The 19,573-nt window shown below is 45.4% G+C and overlaps 1 protein-coding gene across 1 annotated transcript in view; it reads left to right on the forward strand.

Moving 5' to 3' along the window:
- Positions 1-19,573, forward strand: part of NBAS (NBAS subunit of NRZ tethering complex) — an 892,343-nt gene that overhangs the window by 291,177 nt on the left and 581,593 nt on the right. Inside the window, exons 28-29 of the mRNA XM_030198850.1 lie at positions 13-135; positions 19,146-19,248. Of these exons, the coding sequence (XP_030054710.1) occupies positions 13-135; positions 19,146-19,248 (226 nt within the window). The remainder of the gene's footprint in view (positions 1-12; positions 136-19,145; positions 19,249-19,573) is intronic.

Raw genomic sequence — 19,573 nt, forward strand, 5'->3', positions numbered from 1 at the left:
CTACTTTTTTAGTGTTTCAGAACTCCTGGAGAAGCATGGTCTTCAGAAACCCATCTCATTTGTGAAAGACACTCGGACCAGTTCAGAGGAGGCTAGCAAGCTTATGATAAAATTGAGCAGACACACAGGACGCAAGTATGTAAAGAAAGGTTTAATTCAAATGTGTAAAGAATGTCAATTTGTGATTTGCTCTAGTAGGTTTTATATCAAATGTTATGAGTTGAGAATTGCAATTGTTCCAGATACTGTTTAGCACAACAAAATTGTTACTGTATCCAAAATGTAGTGATATGTCAAGGATTTGTTTTAAGTGGTCTGTAGTTTTGAGCAAGTCTATTTATAAATGTAACATAACGCATAACATTTATATTGTCTTTCTCTTGTTGGGACTATTTTTCTTGATCAAGGAAGATAAAACTAATCCCAATATCAGAATACAACTTGTTTAAAAGTATTTCCTTCCTTCCTTATCCGATCAGTCGAGTACGGCTCTTGGTCACTCTATGGATCAGTGTTCGCCATGCCTTCCAATCTTTCACAGCTTCTTTCAGTTCTGCTATGTTCGTTCCAGTATCTTCCTTGCTAGTATCTATCCAACGAATTATTGGATGGTCTCTTTTATTTTTGCCACTAACCATTCCAAGCATGATGTCTTTTTCGAGGGACTTGATTCACATGATGTGACAAAAATAGGAGAGCTTTTGCTTTGCTACCTTGGCCTCCAGCGAAATTTTTGGTTTGATACGTTCCAGAACTGCTTGGTTTCTTATTTTGGCTGTTTGCCTTTCTCAGCGTCCAAGATTTCACAGCCATATGTTGCTATTGGGAGATGATTGCACTGACAAATCTACATTTGGTTGCCAGTCCTTTCTCTTCCAGATGTAGTTCATGCTGACCATCACACTTCTTCCAAGCGTCAGCCGTCTCTTGATCTCAGGGGTCACTCGCCATCGTGATTAATTTTGGAGCCAAGAAAGATATCATTTTTCACAACTTCAGTTTCTTCATTGTTGATCTTGATGTCAACATTCACATTTTTTGCTGATGTCATGATCTTTGTCTTTTTGATGTTCAGGTGCAGTCCAACCTTCTCACTTCTTTGAATTTCCTGATCAGATGTTCAAGCTCCTTCTTATTTTCAGCCAGCAGGGTGGTATTATCAGCTTATCGGAGGTTGTTGGTGTTTCTACCACCTATTTTCATGTCAATCTTGGACTCATCCAGGCCTGTTCGTCGCATGACGGTTTCAGCATACACGTTGAACCAATCTGTGTCTCCATATGATGTTTGGACTGTAGCTTCTTGATCTTGATAGAGTGATCTTATGAGTTCAGTCAGGTGTGGTGGTGTTCCCATCTCCTTCAGGGCAGGTCCAGAGCTTGTTGTGTTCAAGCACATCAGATGCCTTCAAATAATCGATAAACACATAGAGATCTTTCTGGTACTCCCTAGCTTTTTCCATAATCCATTGAAAGTTGGCAATATTACAAGTACTACAAATAAAAACATAATCTTTAGAAACCACCAATGTATTTCATTTTATTGTAAAATGTTTAGCACCATTTTTGAAGAAATAGTATATAAAATAAATAAATTAAATTTTAACCATTGGTTCTCTACTTATATTTTTTTTCAGCAGGAGTGACATTATTAATGGAGTTGACTTTCTAAATATATTGAAAAAATTTTTATGTAGCAATGTATGAGCTACTTTTTAAAAATAGACAAGAGTCTTATTGGATGAGAAAAAGATACTAGTTTCAACAAGATTGGCAATGGTTGTCACTGTCTCCGCTATACCCTGACCCTGTCTGTCTCTCCTTGCAGGTCTCGGGCGGGGCAGACCACCAGGGAAGGGTCCTGCCAGGTAGTTGGCGCTATATCATGCATGTACATGCCCAGCACACAGGCTCACGGGTGTCAGATGCACCCTGATGAATCGGTGGCGGGGGCCTTGAAAACTGGAGTTCCCCTGTCTATCGGCGCCTTTGCGTCACCTGCCTCCTCAAGGAAGCTCCGGCCAGTATCCACTCAGCTTCAGCAAAGCCATCTAATGTTCCAGCTAAGCCCAGCTCAGCTTCACCTAAGCCAACTAATGCTCTAGCCAAACCAAGCCCAGCTCAGCTCAGCTCCAGCCAAGCCCAGCTACTGCTCCAGCCAAGCTCTGCCACAGCTACAGGCAAGCCACTATGTTCCAGCCAAGCCCAGTTACAGCTCAGCCAGCTACATCCCAGTCTAGTCTGGCTGAGTTCCAGCCTACCTAGCCGGCCTTCGGTGACCCGGTGACTCATCTGCTGCCGCCCAGGACCCCAATCTTTAGGACGTACCTGTTCAGTGTCTCAAGGGCTCAGCTTCAGGTCAGTGACAGCAAGCACAGGCCATGAGCTTGACGGAGTCACCCTCCCTTCAGCCCCTACAACAGATAGCAATCCAGCTCCAGCAGCGATCTTGGGTGGTGCAAGAACTGACACATTGGATGGACAGTTTTCAGAATCTGGGGGTAGCACAAACCACTGCATTTGCTCCCACTGTCACTGTACCTGCAGTTACCACGTTCCATGGTCTGAGAATCCATGTTGTGCCCCCACCTCGCTTTGACAGGAACCCAAAATCCTTCTGAGGCTTCCTCAACCGGTGCCAGGTTGTATTCGAATTACAAGCCAGAGAATTTGTATCAAGACTGTGCCAAGGTGGCCTCTCTCATATCCCTCTTCACCGGTCCCGCTCTTGCATGGGTGCCAACTTTGTGGGAATGTAACAATCCAATCCTGAATGACCTCACAGACTTCCTCAACCAATTTCGTTGTAACTTCGAGGAACCCGTAAAGCTTCCTCGGTGGCTTCTGAATTGTTGAGATTACAACAAAGGGAGCAGACCTTGGATGACTAGGCCATCCGCATCTGAACCCTGGTGGCTGAATTAGAATAGAACAATAACAGCTTGGTTGCCATATTTTTGCAGTGCCTCTTTCCGCAGATCAAGGACAAACTGGTGGGGCGCGACCTCCCCGTGAGTCTTGATGAACTCATCCTGCGTTGCACACGCATGTATATAAGTTTTCATGAGCAGGCCCAGGAACGTAGGGCCAGTCGCAGGCCTTTTTGCCTGGCTCCTACCTTCAGCTTAAACCCTCATTGCCCCTGTCTAAGACCCCAGTATTGGCCGAACATACAGAACTCTTGCAGATAGACTGGTTGAGCCTCCCAGACCATGAAAAACAGTGGAGACGAAGTCTGAATCTCTGCCTATATTGTAGTGGGAATGGCCACTACACCCGCCAGCATCCCCAGAAGCCAGGAAAACCGCAAACATAGTCCTGGCCAGGGAAGCAGGGGTAGGATTTTCTAGCCAAATTCTCCACACACAACTGCTGGTCCTGTCGCTATTAATGGCAATCCAGGACTCTCCACGGTGGCGTTCATTGATTCCATGATAGGGGGAAATTTTATAGACGTAGCCTTGGTCCAGCACAACATTCCCACCCAGGATTTATCCCAGCCTATTTCTGTTTCCTCTCTATTTGGGATGGTGTTTGCTGATCGGTTGGCTGTTCTTTTGTTCTCTCTGTGGATTAACTTGCATACATAAAGGAATTATTCAAGCCTATCAGCTTCTTTTCAGAGAAAGTTGATTGTGACCCCTGTGGCAAGCGCTGAAACACGGACCGTGTCAGGTCCTTGATATGAATATTCTGAATAAACTGGTTTTTGATATCATCTCCCTATTGGTTTGCGCATTTGTCAGCCTCTATTTTTGCTGTTTTGCTTTGACTTTACGTGGAGGCTCCTCCTGTCTTCTTGGATTTCCTCTCTATTTGGGCACATCCAGGGGGTCGTCAAAGTCAAGACTGTGCTCTGTCAGATGCACATCGATTTCCTACACCACGAGGCCATCTCGTTATATGTCCTGCAAACAACAGTTAACCTCAACATACTGGGCCTTTCCTGGCTGCATGCACACAATCCCTGGATCAACTGGGAGTTGGGAGAACTCAAAGTTTAGAGTCAACCCTGCCAGAGCCGCTGCATGACCAAGGTGACCCCGGTCCTTTCGCTAACCACCTTTTCAGGTAGAGCGCCAACCTTGCCTTCAAAGACATTATTGGGGCTATGTGGACCTTTTCTCCAAACAGCGAACAGAGACCCTGCTGCCTCACTGAACCTATGAATGCTCTATTATGCTGATATCTGGGAAGATGCCTTCGAGGGGCAGAGTCTATTCCCTGTCTCACCCTGAGACCGATGCCATGACTGCATATATCAAGGATAATTAATCTCTAACAGGGTTTTTATTTGCTTGTCCACATTTCTTGCCGGGGCGGGGGGGGTTTTGGGTGTGGGGAAGGATGGGGGATTACATTCCTGTATCAATTATAGGGATTTAAACACATAGGAGGATGGGGCAGTACATGGAAATATAACAGGTTGTACTGTAATGATGGGTTACATCTTTCTGTGTCAGGAAAAAAAGGATCTTTAGTGAGAAATTCAGATAGTGTTTCTAGACGTTTAAACTAGAGTGTTGGGGTGACAAAAGGAAACAGGGAAATTTAGAAGTTCACCCCTAGGAGAAAAAATGACATCAGTGGGGAAAGTAATCTTAATAAAGAAAACCATCTAAACTCACTTAATAGCACATGGAAAACAGTGAGCACAAATGCTCATTGTCTGAGTAAAAAGGTTCAAGATTTGCAAGCCCTGATGTTTCAAGAAGACTTGGATATTGTTGCTGTTACAGAGACATGATTTAATGATATGATCATACTGGGCTATAATCTTTTTAGAAACAATAGGGTGGGCCAGAGAGGTGGTGGAGTGGCACTGCAAATGAAAAATAATATCAGAGTGGCTGAAATGCAGGGAACCTGGAGATAGGAAGAAGCTATATGGATCGTTCTGAAAAGAGAAGATGGATCCTGAATCCTCTGCAGACCTCGAGCACAAATGGAGAAACTGGACAAGGATCTAAACGATGATATCCATAAGCTTGGAATGAAAGGGGAGGTGCTGCTGTTGGGAGATTGAAACTTCCCTGATGTGAATTGAAACATCCTATCAGCAGATTTGGAAAGAAGCAGAGAGGTCATGGATGCTTATCAAAGTGCTTTGCTCAGACAAATGGTGACTGAAACTACGAGGGAAGGGCCAATGCTGGATCTAGTGCTTATAAATGAAGGAAGTATTTCCAATGTTCGGGTGGGTGCCCACCTAGGTAATAGTGATCATCACAGAGTATGGTTTGATGTAAGAGCAAAAGTGGAGTGCATACACACAAAACTGAAAGTACTGGATTTCAGACATCCTGATTTTGGTAAAATGGGGAAATACCTGAAGAAGGAGCAGACAGCATGGGTAGGCATAGGAGAAGTGGAAATGCAGTGGTTCAAGCTGCTATAAATATGGCAACAGATCTTTATCAGAGATGGGTAGTAACAAAGCACTTGTTCTTTGTTACAGTACTTAAGTATAATTGGCAGTTCTTTTACTTGTAACGAGTTACATTTTTTGCCATACTTTCTACTTGTAACTCATTACAAATAAGCTGTACTTTTTTTCTTAGTAACGAAATACAAGTTTAGAAAGTATTTAAAAAAATATTTTCCATAACTCTACTTCTCCCCCTCTACAGGTGATGTGAGACCCCGCTTGCAGCTGAATGGACCCAAAACAATGAACTGGGAGTGGAAGTCCGGGCCCAATCAGATGCAAGCCAGTGTCTGACATCACTTGGAAACCCTAGTTCCGCCCCCTGAACTGCCCCCCCCTCCGAGTATGATTGACTGAGGAAGTGTACCATCAGCCTCTTACCTGCCCAGAGTCCTCCGAGGTGGCCCCCTCTCCCACAATCTCTTCCTCCTCCTAATTTAAGAAAAGGCTAGTTTGGCTGTGCATGAAGTGAGGAGGACTCAGATGAAACGGTACTTATGCGCTGAAGTCATCACATGTACACGTTGTTTTCGGCGAAATCCTGCTCCTGCAGCCTGACCAAGTTGCCCATAATTCCTCTGTTAGTGCTTTTAACTTATCTCCAGCTGCCAGGGCTGCAGGATCTGGTGCAGCTCCTTGGCAGAGATGGGCTGGCACTGCTCTGCAAGTCTGCAATCAGTATACTGGGAAATCCTCCCTGGAACTCTCTGGCTGGGCTGATGTAGGCTCACACAGTCTGACACACGCATGGGTCAGACTGGCATCAGAGGTTACCTGACTACTAGCGTGTGCATGTGGGGACCTCCATATGCAGCTGAATGAATTTTCCAGAGATTTCCACATGCAGCCGGGAGGTAATAATGCTGCTTTCTTGCTGCCTGCGACAGTTGTATTAGTCACTGCTAGCTCTCAGTCTCAGAGTTTTCCCTGTGTCTGCTCTGCAGCAAGTACTGGGTTGGGTGTATATTTTTTGCTACAGCAACCTAAGCAATCAGCCCACCACTGAGCCAAGAGAGAGTTGACCATTTATTTGCAGATGCCATTCCCTGGCTTGTCTGATCTTATTAGGGTTGCAGAGGAGGCCCTGGGGGGGGGGGGGGGGGGGGAGTGGAAGTGGGGATGGGAAGCAGCGGGCACTGGTGGCTTGTTGTCTTGTTCTTTTGAATAAAATTTCCCATTCACATTCCTTTTTGCTGGTTTCCCATACGGAAGCCTATCGTGGAAGTGAATAAAAGAAAAAAAAAAACATTTACAAATGTAAAATTAATCTACATTTAATAGTGCTAAGCACATACCTTTTAAACATTTTTATAGCTGCAATCATTTGAAAATGTAAAACACAAAACTCCTTCCCTCCTCCACCTTCTCACAAATAAATGTAACAAGCTTGTTAAGTTTTTTTTAATTTGTAATTTCTAGGGGCGGCCAATGATTAAACATTTTAATCAAAATTAATCATAGTATTAAAAATTTTAATCACACAATTAATTGCACCTCTGGGCTGGATAGCTTGGTAGTAGTACATTCCCACTGCATACACAGTTGCTCCCACAGAACATTTCTCTCCCTCCCCTTCATACAGGTACCTACCTTTCTCCTCTCCTGCTACATCCTTCCGCTGTGCATATCCCCAAGAGTCTCCACTTCTGCTGCTAAACCATGCATTTTCTTCTCTCCTGTTGCTGAACTCCCCCCCACCAAGCACACAGGTCCAGCATCTCTTCCCCCCCCCCCCCCCCACATTTATCTTAACATGTATCTGGTTCTTTATAGGGTTTCTGGCAGCGATTCCCACATGCAGCTGATGCAAGTGCCTTTCCTGTGCTATGTTATGCCAAGTGAAATATTTATTTATTTTATTTATTTATTTGTATCCCACATTTTCCCACCTCTTTGCAGGCTCAATGTGGCTTACAATATATCATGGATAATTGAAATAGCAAGAGATATACATTTGGTTTTACAGAAGGATTTTGGGTTACATGGTCATGAAGTACAAGATAGTGGCATTACAGAAGACATTGACAGACACTGGGAATACGAGATAGTAGTATTACAGAAGACATATCAGACATTAGGAATAGAATATACTGGTGTAAGAGAGACATTGTGAAACAGTGGACGTGTTACGACGTTTGTAGGTATATTTGGAGATATTACATATTTTATTCTTTGTGGTATATCTTTTCAAAGAGATGAGTCTTTAGTAATTTACGGAAGTTAGTTTATAGGTTGCCTTCAAATAGCGTGGTAGCGCGTTCCAGAGTTGCGTGCTCATATATGAGAAGGTGGAGGCGTGTGTTAATTTGTATTTCAGACCTTTGCAGTTGGGGAAATGAAGATTAAGGAATGTTCGAGAGGATTTTTTTGCATTCCTGGGTGGCAGGTCTATTAGGTCTGACATGTAGGCTGGGGCATCTCCATGGATAATTTTATGAACGAGGGTGCATATTTTGAACGTGATTCGTTCTTTCAGTGGGAGCCAGTGCAGTTTCTCTCGTAGGGGCTTTGCACTTTCATATTTTGGTTTTCCGAATATTAGTCTGGCCGCTGTGTTCTGGGCTGTTTGGAGTTTTTTCAGTATATGTTCTTTACAGCCGGCATAGAGTGAGTTACAATAATCCAGATGACTGAGTACCAATGATTGTACTAGATTGCGGAAGACGATCCTTGGAAAAAATGGTGTTATTCTTTTTAGTTTCCACATTGAGTGAAACATCTTTTTGGTTGTGTTTTTCGCATGATACTCAAGTGTTAGATGCCGATCAATGGTGACTCCAAGAATCTTTAGGGTATCCGAGATTGGTAGATTTAGTTTTGGTGTGTTGACGGTGGTAAATTTGTCTTTGTTATGTTGCGAGGTGAGTACTAGGCATTGGGTTTTTTCCGCATTCAGTTTCAGCTGAAATGCGTCTGCCCAAGAATGCATAATATGTAAACTTTGGTTGATTTCGTTGGAAATTTCATTTAGGTCTTGTTTGAATGGGATGAAGATCGTTACGTCGTCAGCGTATACATATGGGTTGAGGTTTTGCATCGATAGTAGTTTGGCTAAGGGTGTCATCATTAGGTTGAATATGGTCGGTGAGAAGGGGGATCCCTGTGGAACTCCGCATTCAGGTGTCCAAGAGGCTGATGTAGTCGAATTTGCTGTGACTTGATATGAGCGTGTAGTTAGGAACCCCTTGAACCAATTGAGAACTTTACCTCCGATACCGAAGTATTCAAGGATGTGTAATAAAATTCCATGATCAACCATGTCGAAGGCGCTTGACATGTCGAATTGTAGAAGTAGTATATTCTTGCCAGTTGCTATCATTTGTTTGAATTTGATCATGAGCGTGACTAGTACGGTTTCGGTACTGTGGTTAGAGCGAAATCCTGACTGGGAGTCATGTAGTAATGAGAACTTGTATAGGTAATCTGTGAGTTGTTTGGTCACCAACCCTTCCGTTATTTTGGTAATTAAGGGAATGGATGCAACTGGTCTATAGTTAGTTAAATCGTTAGCATTTTTCTTTGCATCTTTAGGTATGGGGGTGAGTAAAATGTTTCCTTTCTCACTTGGGAAGAGTCCATTTTGTAACATGAAGTTCATGTGGTTCGTTAGGTCTATTATGAATAGGATAGGCAGGGGAGAGAAAGCAATGCTGGACCACAGAGGGGAGTTAAAAGTTTTGATTAGGATTAAAAAATGTAATCCTAGTTGAAATTTAAAAAAATGTATTGAATTAATAGTACACTAAATACCTACCCCTAGTCATTTCATTTGTTAAGTTTCTGTTCCATTGTACCCACACAGATCTGCACAGATTACAAATTTATAGGTACATAATCACAATACGATATTGCTTGTAAACATCCTAGATTCTGTGGTTCAACTTGTTAAGAATATTTTTTGCTTTGTAATAAAAAAGCAGTTTTAAGAGCTGTACTTTACTTTTACTTGAGTATTTTTTTTTTTAATGAGACTTTCTACTTTTACTTCACTACTTTTGAAGCCAGTACTTTTACTTTTTACTTAGGTACTTTTAAAAAGTAATTACCCTATCTCTGATCTTTATACAAGGAAAGTAAACAAAAACAATAGAAACAGGAAGCCTATATGGTTCTCCAAACAAGTGGCTGAAAAATAAGGGCAAAAGAGGCTATGTTCAAGAAATACAGAAGATCATAACAAGAGGATCAATGAAAGGATTGCTGGATTAAACTCAAGAAGCAAAGAGGGAAATATGGCATTCAAAAGCAAATATGGCTAAACATGTGAGAGGTGACAACACCTTTTTCAGATAGGTTCTGAGGGGGGCACATGCGGGTGGAAGATGCCTGACCTGGGGGGGGGGGGGGAAGAGAGGAGAAACAGATGCTGCCCATCAGCAGAGCAGAGCAGGGTGGGCAGGGAAACAAAGATGTCTAACCACGGTGCAGGCAGGGATGGAGAGAGAGGGAGGGGGAGGTGACCTGGAGAAAAGAGAGATTGGATGCAGGAGTGAGAGAGAGAGGCTAGAGTAATAGAGGGCAGGAGAGAGAGAGATGCCAAGGGGGGAAGGCAGAGGAAAGAGTGGGAAAGACTGAACCCAAAAAAGAGAAAAATTTGAGATATGCCTGCCCCTGGATGAGGGAGAACAGCTGGACACTAGAAGGGGCAGGGACACAGGGAAGAGTGGGGACACAGTAGGCAGGTGCTGGACAGGAGACAGAGGGACTGATAATGGACATAGGGAGAGAAAGAGCAGAAGAAAGGACTAGGGGAACAGAGCAGAAAATGACTGGAAATTGGGGATTGAGTTGGGGAGTGTTTGGGGGGGGGGGGGACTATGGACATTAATTAGATGCCATCTTTGTCCCGAAACACGCAAGATGGACCACATCACCCCTCTTCTCATGAGATCACTACCTGCAGGAATTTAACATCCTCATAACTCACCTCGATCGAAAGAAACCACGGAGGGAAATGCAAAGTGATGCACTTAGGGAGTAGAAATCCACGAGCGACGCATGTGTTAGGAAGTGAGAGTCTGATATGTACAGACAGGGAGAGGGATCTTGGGGTGATAGTATCTGAGGATCTGAAGGTGACAAAACAGTGTGACAAGGCGGTGGCCGTAGCTAGAAGGTTGCTAGGCTGTATAGAGAGAGGTGTGACCAGCAGAAGAAAAGAGGTTTTGAGGCCCCACCTGTAGTATTGTGTTCAGTTTTGGAGGCTGTATCTTGCTAAGGATGTGAAAAGAACTGAAGCGGTGCAAAGAAAAGCTACGAGAATCGTATGGGATTTGCGTTACAAGACGTATGAGGAGAGACTTGCTGACCTGAACATGTATACCCTGGAGGAAAGGAGAAACAGGGGTGATATGATACAGATGTTCAGATATTTGAAAGGTATTAATCCGCAAACAGACCTTTTCCGGAGATGGGACTTCTATGGTCTGTGCCCTGAAAATGGCACATACAAATCAAGGTCAAGTATACACATAAAGTAGCACATATGAGTTTATCTTGTTGGGCAGACTGGATGGACCGTGCAGGTCTTTTTCTGCTGTCATCTACTATGTTACTATGTAGATATATTGGGGAAAGGAGAAAAACTACGAATGGAATTATAAGACTTAAAGATGCTGAGACTAGTAATGTGGAGAGTGGTGAGGATAAAGCGAACATGCTAAATAAATATTCTCCGAGGACAAGCAGGATGCTTGTTCTCACATGTGGGTCGACGTTCACGTGGGCCCAGGAATCGGCATTTTGCCTGCAAAATAAAACAAAGTTTTGCTAGAGTCTTCTAGGGCACAAATCGCACGCACCGCGCATGTGCCGACGACTTCCCGCCTGTCGCCTGAGCGTGCTTCCTCAGTTTTGTCTTGCCGCGGCGGAGAGTCAGGGTTTCTACACTTCACTTTTGGCCCAGGAGAAAGAGTCTTGACGACGAGTTCGTTTACTTTTCTTTTTCTTTTTCACCTCATTCTTAAAAATAAAAAACAAAACTTCTCCCGTATTTTTCTAGTTTTTAGCACCTTTTTATAAGTTTTCTTTCTTTTTCGACACGGCCAACTTTCAGGCCGCACAGCTGGGTTCTTTCCTTTCTTTTGTGTCCCTTTTTCTTTTCAAGGCACAATCGCGTTGTTTGATTTCACCGAAGCCATTTTCCCTTCCATGTCATCGAAGACACCCAGCGTTGTACGATTGTTATGACTCTGCCCCGGTATCATGCTCTCATTCATCTCGCCCCTTGGTGGTCAGACCTGGTGGTCGCAATGAACTGTCTGTTGATGGTTTTCCCGGTTCCAGAAGTCCTGCCGGTCCGGTCCGGATTTTCTAGCCTGCTAGTTGGTCTCGAGACTTTTTGGAACTCAGCTGTTTCCGTACCTGGTGAACTCTCCCTGGCTGTTGGCCTTTATTAACCACCTGGAAGTGTTTCTAGTTTGTCTTGCAACAGAGGTCCTCAGAGGTGTGTCTTCTGCGGTTGTTTGTTGCTGTGCTTTCCCTGCTACTTTCAGTTTCTGCCTTTGAACCTTTGCCTGGACCTGGACTTTGACTTTGTTTGCCGCCTGCCTTTGAACCTTTGCCTGGACCTGGACTGTGACTTTGTTTGCCTCCTGCCTTTGAACCTTTGCCTGGACCTGGACTTTGACTTGTTGCCGCCTGCCTTGGAACCCGTGCCTGGAGCTGGACCTTGACTTTGTTCGCCTGGCCCCGGTTCTGCTGGATTCGTGGACTGTCTTCCTGCTGTGGCTTCTGTTCCGTTGGGTGTTCCTCCTGCTGCTGCCGCCCTCGGCAGTAGCCCAAGGGCTCACTATCCAGTGTTTCGTGTGAAGCATGACAACGATGTGCAACTGGACTTTCTCAGGTACCGAGAAAAATGTTTTGGGGCTCAGTCCGCTCCTTCAACGTCGGCATCGACATCGATACCGAGGTCATCGGCATTGACATTGACAGGAGCATCAACGGCGGGAAGAAAGGTAATGGCTGCTGAGAGACCAACTTGCGCTGGGAGCAGTGAGGCGTCGAGTGGGTCTCCACCTGCTTCGAGGCCTCCTGTTATGCAGGCCCCCTGGGACCGACCTTCGTCGGACTTGGCCCCGAGTAGACATGAGGATTCCATGTCCTGCTCATCGGTACCGAGGAGTCTCGATAATGGGCGTCGAGCGAAGGTGAAGAAGCACCGTCATCGTTCTCCTTCAACACATGGTACCAGGAGCTCCGGGGTGTCGAGAGAGTCGGCACCCGAGAAGCGTCGGCGCCGAGAGGATCTCTCTCCCTCGATACAGGAGATGCCGATGCGTCTGTCTCCTAGCAGCCCAGTACCTGCTTCCGAGCCTCCACGGATTCTGATGCCGCCTGTTCCACTGACCTCGCAGCCTTCTCTGATGGCGGCTTTCAACAAGCGTATCCGGGCCTTGTTTCCAGAACTTTTGGAGGGACTGCTACGACAGTCAGCTTCGGTGTCGGGGGTGCTTGTGCCTTCTGTAGTTGCTGCTGCAGCGGTGTCTGGCCCTTCGCCTGCGGTGAGGTCCCCGACTGCAATGCTGCTTGCGGCATCCACGTCGGCTGCCACCCAGGTCGACTCCCCTTCGACGTCAGTGGAGGGAGCTTCGCCGCAGTCGGACCGGGCATCGGCCTCTCGACATCGCCATAGAGGACATCGTTCCTCGGCGTCGAGGCAGGTTCAGTGTCTAAGCACCTTAACTCAGGTTCTATCTAATACTGAGCAGGAGCGTTCGTGGGAGTCAGAAGAGCATGGGAAACAGCCAAACACAATCTCAAAGGGTTGCGTACAACATAAATAAATGTCAGTAATGATAAACACGTGAGAAATACTCTCAGAAACCAAGGTTTCTACCAAGGTCTGACCAACAGAGCACTGATATCTATAAAAGATTTTTGTGCCTGTGATCTTGTCTCTTTCATAGGTATATTTTCTCACACATTGACAAATGAAACTACTTGGTCAAAACATTACTGAGTACAATGAGTTTTTCAAGCTACGGCATAGCTTAAGTGAAAAACTTAGCTTTCTCTTAGCTGGCTTGAAACCCCACTCTTCTTCAACTGGGGATTTTTAATCTTATTCAACGGGGCCCAGATCATTTCACCCACTTCAGGGCTTCATCAGGAACCACTCATCTTGAGCATGATTTTTGTAGGGTTATAGATAGATTTGCTTGATTTCTGAGCTCCTACGAAATACTCTGAATCCCAGTATTGGATCCACGGTGAACCTGGGTTGATGAGGTCTCAGTTACCCCACAGTTCCTGATGGTGGACTCCGCTCTCAAGAGAGCCAGGAGTACTAGAGACTATGCTTCGGTGCCCCCAGGCAGAGAGGTTAGAACTCTTGACTCTTTTGGGAGGAAGACGTACCAGGCCACTATGCTCGCCGCCAAGATCCAGTCTTACCAGCTCTTCATGAACGTGCACTTGTGGGACTCGATATGGCAACTGTTGAGCTTGGTTGATACACTCCCTACGGAGCTGGCCGAGCCGTTTTGCCAGGTGATCAGGCAGCAGAAGGCGTGTCGAAAGTTCCTGGCCAGGGGTACATTTCACACTTTTGACGTAGCATTCAGAGTTGCTGCTCAAGGTATAGTGATGCGCAGACTCTCATGGCTGCGTGTCTCTGACCTGGATCATTCTGTCCAGCAGCAGATGGTGGATGTTCCTTGCCGGGGGGATAATCTTTTTGATGAAAAAGTAGAGGATCTAGTTGATCAGATCAAGAAGCATAATGATGCTATGGATTCTCTCTCCTACCGGACATCTTCTGCTACTGCCGCCTCATTCAGGTGGTTTTTTGGTGGGAGGAGGAGTGCTCCCTATTCCTATTCTAAGCGTAGGCACACTCCTACTTCTCGACAGCTTGCCAAGGCTCAACCCCAGCACGCTCGTTCTCATCAACAGCATGCGACTAAGGCCCATACTGCTCCCCAGCAAAAGCAAGGGACGGATTTTGACTGGCTCCGGTTAAGCATAGCCTCAATAAATATGTCCGTACCGGACGACTTACCGATTGGAGGGAGGTTGATATTTTTTCACCAGCGGTGGCCTCTTATAACCTCCGACCGGTGGGTCCTTCAAGTAGTCCGGTTAGGATACACTCTTAATTTGGAATCCAAACCTCCAAATTGTCCTCTGGGAGCTCAATCTTACAGTTCCCAGCACAAGCAGGTACTTACAGAGGAACTCTCCGCCCTTCTAAAGGCCGGTGCAGTCGAACCCGTTCCACCAGGGGAAGAAGGGCTGGAATTCTATTCCAGGTACTTCCTTGTGCAGAAGAAAACAGGGGGGATGCGTCCCATCCTAGACCTAGGACGCCTGTATAAATTTCTAGTTTAAGAAAAGTTCAGGATGGTTTCCCAGGGCACCCTTCTTCCCATGATTCAAGAGAACAATTGGCTATGCTCTCTGGACTTAAAGGATACTTACACACATATCTCGATCCTTCCAGCTCACAGGAAGTGTCTTTGATTTCTGCTGGGAACTCAGCACTTTCAGTACTGTGTGCTGCCCTTTGGTCTGGCGTCTGCACCCAGAGTATTCACAAAGTGCCTGGCAGTAGTCGCAGTGTTGCTACGCAGACTGGGAGTGCATGTGTTCCCTTATCTCGACTATTGGCTGGTGAAGAGCACCTCTTAAGACAGGCGGTTCGTAATCAATTACCCCAAGTCCCATCTCACTCCAGTGCAAAAGTTGGCATTCATCGGAGCCCTGTTGAACATGAAGACAGTTCGAGCTTATCTTCCCGAGACAAGGGCAGACAACTTCCTGTCCCTGGTGTCCACAGTTTGAGCGTCTCAGTAGATCACGACTCGGTAGATGTTGAGACTTCTGGGGCACATGGCCTCCACAGTTCATGTGACTCGCATGGCACATCTACACATGAGCTCGGCTCAATGGACCCTAGCTTCCCAGTGGTATCAAGCTGCGGGGAGTCTAGAGGATGTCATCTAACTGTCCACCGACTTCCGGAATTCTCTCCAGTGGTGGGCGATTCGATCCAGTTTGACCTTGGGACGTCCATTCCAAATTCCTCAGCCACAAAAAGTGCTGATGACGGGGTGGGGAGCTCATGTAGATGAGCCTCATACTCAAGGAGCTTGATCCTTTCAAGAAACAGGTCTTCAGATCAATCTCCTGGAATTGCGAGCGATCTGGAACGCTCTAAAGGCTTTCAGAGACTGGCTGTCCAACCAAATCATATTGATTCAGACAGACAATCAGGTTGCCATGTATTACACTAACAAGCAGGGGGGCATCGTATTTCACCCTTTGTGTCAGGAGGCTAACCAGAGGTGGCTTTTGGCAAGCCGTCACAGCATGTTTCTGCAAGCCACTTACCTGGCAAGCGTAAACAACAGTCTGGCCGACAGGCTGAGCAGGATAATGCAACCTCACGAGTGGTCACTGAACATGGGAATAATCCGCAAGATCTTCTGAGTGTGGGGCACCCCCTTGGTGGATCTTTTTGCCACGCAGATTAATCACAAGGTCCCTCAGTTCTGATCCAGGCTTCAGGCCCATGACAGACTAGTGTCAGGTGCCTTTCTCCTACATTGGGGAACAGGCATCCTGTATGCGTATCCTCTCATACCTCTAGTGGGGAAGACTTTGCTGAAACTCAAGCAAGACTGCGGAACCATGATTCTGATTGCCCCCTTCTGGTCACGTCAGATTTGGTTCCCTCTTCTTCTGGCGTTGTCCTCTGAGAAACCTTGGAGATTAGAGTGTTTTCCAACCTTCATCACCCAGAACGAGGGGTCGCTTCTGCATCCCAACCTCCAATCTCTGGCTCTCACGGCCTGGATGTTGAGAGCTTAGAATTCGCCTCCTTGGGTCTTTATAGAGGGTGTCTCCCGAGTCTTGCTTGCTTCCAGGAAAGATTCCACGAAGAGGTGTTACTCTTTCAAATGGAGGAGGTTTGCCGTCTGGTGTGACAGCAAGGCCCTAGATCCTCTTTCTTGTCCTACACAGACCCTTCTTGAATACCTTCTACACTTGTCAGAGTCTGGTCTCAAGACCAACTCTGTAAGAGTTCACCTTAGTGCGATTAGTACTTATCATCGCCGTGTAGAGGGTAAGTCTTTCTCTGGACAGCCTTTAGTTGTTCACTTCATGAGAGGTTTGTTTTTGTCAAAGCCCCCGGTCAAACCCCCACCAATTTCATGGGATCTCAACGTTCTCACCCATCTGATGAAACCTCCTTTTGAGCCACTGAATTCCTGCCATCTGAAGTACTTGACCTGGAAGGTCGTTTTCTTGGTGGCAGCTACTTCAGTTTGTAGGGTCAGTGAGCTTCAGTCCTTGGTAGTGCATGCACCTTAGGTTTCATCACAACAGAGTAGTCCTCTGCACACACCCTAAGTTCCTGCCGAAGGTAGTGTCGGAGTTCCATCTGAACCAGTCAATTGTCTTACCAGCATTCTTTCCCAGTCCGTATACCCGCCCTGGTGAAAGCAGATTGCATACCTTGGACTGCAAGAGAGCATTGGCGAGCATTGGCCTTTTACGTGGAGCGGACGAAACCCTTCAGACAGTCCTCCCAGTTGTTTGTTTCTTTCGATCCCAACAGGATTGGAGTCGCCGTCGGAAAACGCACAATCTCCAATTGGCTAGCAGATTACATTTCCTTCACTTATGTGCAAGCTGGGCTGTCTTTAGAGGGCCATGTCACGACTCATAATGTTAGAGCTATGAGCCATGGCTGCGTCAGTGGCTCACTTAAAGTCAGTCTCCATTGAGGAGATTTACAAGGCTGCAATGTGGTCATCAGTCCGCACATTCACATCTCACTACTGCCTTCAGCAGGGTACCTGATGCAATAGTCGGTTTGGGCAGTCAGTGCTGCAGAATCTGTTTGGGGTTTAGAATCCAACTCCACCCCCGTAGACCCATTTTTGTTCTGTTCCAGGTTGCACTCTCAGTTAGTTATTTATGGTTTCAGGTCAATCTATCTTATGTCCTCACCATTGCGAAGCCCAATTGACCAATGTTCATTGTTTTGAGTGAGCCTGGGTGCTAGGGATACCCCACATGTCAGAACAAGCAGCCTGCTTGTCCTCGGAGAAAGCAAAGATACTTAGCTGTAGCAGGTATTCTCCGAGGACAGCAGGCTGATTGTTCTCACAAACCCGCCCTCCTCCCCTTTGGAGTTGTTCTTGTTGTTTGTTGCTTCTATGCTTTTTGATTAAACTGAGGAAGCACGCTCACGCAACGGGTGGGAAGTCATCTCGCATGCGCGGTGCGTGCGATTCATGCGCTATTAGACTCTAGCAAAACTTTGTTTTATTTTGCTGGCAAAATTCTGATTCCTGGGCCGATGCAGATGTCGACCCACATGTGAGAACAATCAGCCTGCTGTCCTTGGAGAATACCTGCTACAGGTAAGTATCTTCGCTTTCTGTTCGATGTTCACGGAAGAAAATCCTGGAGAAGGATCACAGTTGGCTGCCAAGGGTATATCTGAGAGTGGAGTGGATATTGCACTATGCACAGAAGAAAGCGTTTATAAACAACTTGAAAATCTTAAAGTGGTCAAAGCTGGGGCTGGATGGAATACATCCCAGGATACTGGGGGAGCTCCGAGAAATCCTGGCAAGACCCCTTAAGGATTTATTTAATAGATCTTTAGAGACGGGAGAGGTTCCACAGGATTGGAGATGAGATGATATGGTCCCTCTTCACAAAAGTGGGGGCAACGAAAAGTAATAGAGTCGCTGCTGAAGGAAAAGATAGTTATCTTTCTAGAATCCATCGGGTTGCAGGATATAAGGCAAATATGGCTTTACCAAAGGAAAATCCTGCCAAACAATTCTGATTGATTTTTTTGACTGGGTGACCAAAGAATTTCAGCAAAGCTTTTGATACGGGTCCTCACAGAAGGCTCCTGAATAAGCTGAGAGTGCTGAACTTGGAACCCAAAGTGGTGAATTGGAGTGGAAACTGGTTGACTGACAGGCGACAGAAGATGGTGGTAAATGGAATCTGCTCAGAGGAAAGGAAGGTGAGTAGTGGAGTGTCTCAGGGGTCGATACTGGGGCCAATTCTGTTTAATATATTTGTGAGAGGCACTGCTGAGGGGTTAGAAGGAAAAGTTTGCCTTTTTGTGGATGACTCAAAGATAGCCAATAGAGTGGATACCCCGTAGGGAGTAGAAACCCTGAAAAGAGATCTCCAAAAATTAGACAAACGGGCTAAGGTCTGGCAGTTAAAATTTAATGCAGAGAAGTGCAGAAATCCAAAAGCGAGATACCAGATAGGAGGAGAGAGATTGATAAGTACAGCTTAGGAAAGGGACCTTGGGGTGATGGTGTCTGAGAATCTAATGGTGATGAAACAATGCAAAAGGTGGTGGCCATAACCAGATGGATGCTAGGCTGTGCTATAGAGCATGCTAAGCAACTAGTTATCTCCCCCCATTTCTTTTGTGGATCATTTGTTGACTTTAAAGCGTCCAAGGAGGAAGGAGAAGTCCTCAACTCTGGGAATCCACAAAGTGTGACTGATTTGTTTGTTGAGATTTGAAAGTATAGTTAATTATCTGTAACAGGTATTCTGTGTAGATAAATAGGACAAATAAGTCATGCGATCCCTCCTGCCATCAATGCAAGGGAAAAATTAAATTGCTTATCATAAAAGATGCACTCTCCAAATCTGATCTAAAGTGTTCATTAATAAGTTGTTTCTTCTCTTTGTCTTTCTTTTATTATTATTATTTTTTTATATAGACAACCTCCTGTGAGTGAAAGCCATTGGATGGGCCTGTTAGAGGATTTATTGCATATGCAGCAAAATGTGTACAAGTGTTTGGATGAAGATACTTGCCATGAGGTAATCCATTTTTTTTCAATTGATTATGTTTAAAAACTTGAACAGTAAATTCTAAGAATACATTTTGGATTAAAGTACATAAAGAGGGTATTTTTTTAAAGAGGGCTCATAGTATGTCTGTTTTTCAGAAATCTGTTTTGTCAGTTTTTATAAAGTACTTATCTATTAGTGTAAGTAGCAGAACTCACTTCCCCTGGAGCAGGTAGAATAATGTTCATGCCTGTAATTTAAGAACACATGTAGATTAACGTGTTTTATAATTATGCATGTATATGTGTGCTCCATTTCATGCACTGTCCAAAATCCACCTGGCAAAGTGCGTTCA

The sequence above is a fragment of the Microcaecilia unicolor genome, chromosome 3 (assembly GCF_901765095.1).
Source record: "Microcaecilia unicolor chromosome 3, aMicUni1.1, whole genome shotgun sequence".
NCBI classification, from domain to species: domain Eukaryota; kingdom Metazoa; phylum Chordata; class Amphibia; order Gymnophiona; family Siphonopidae; genus Microcaecilia; species Microcaecilia unicolor.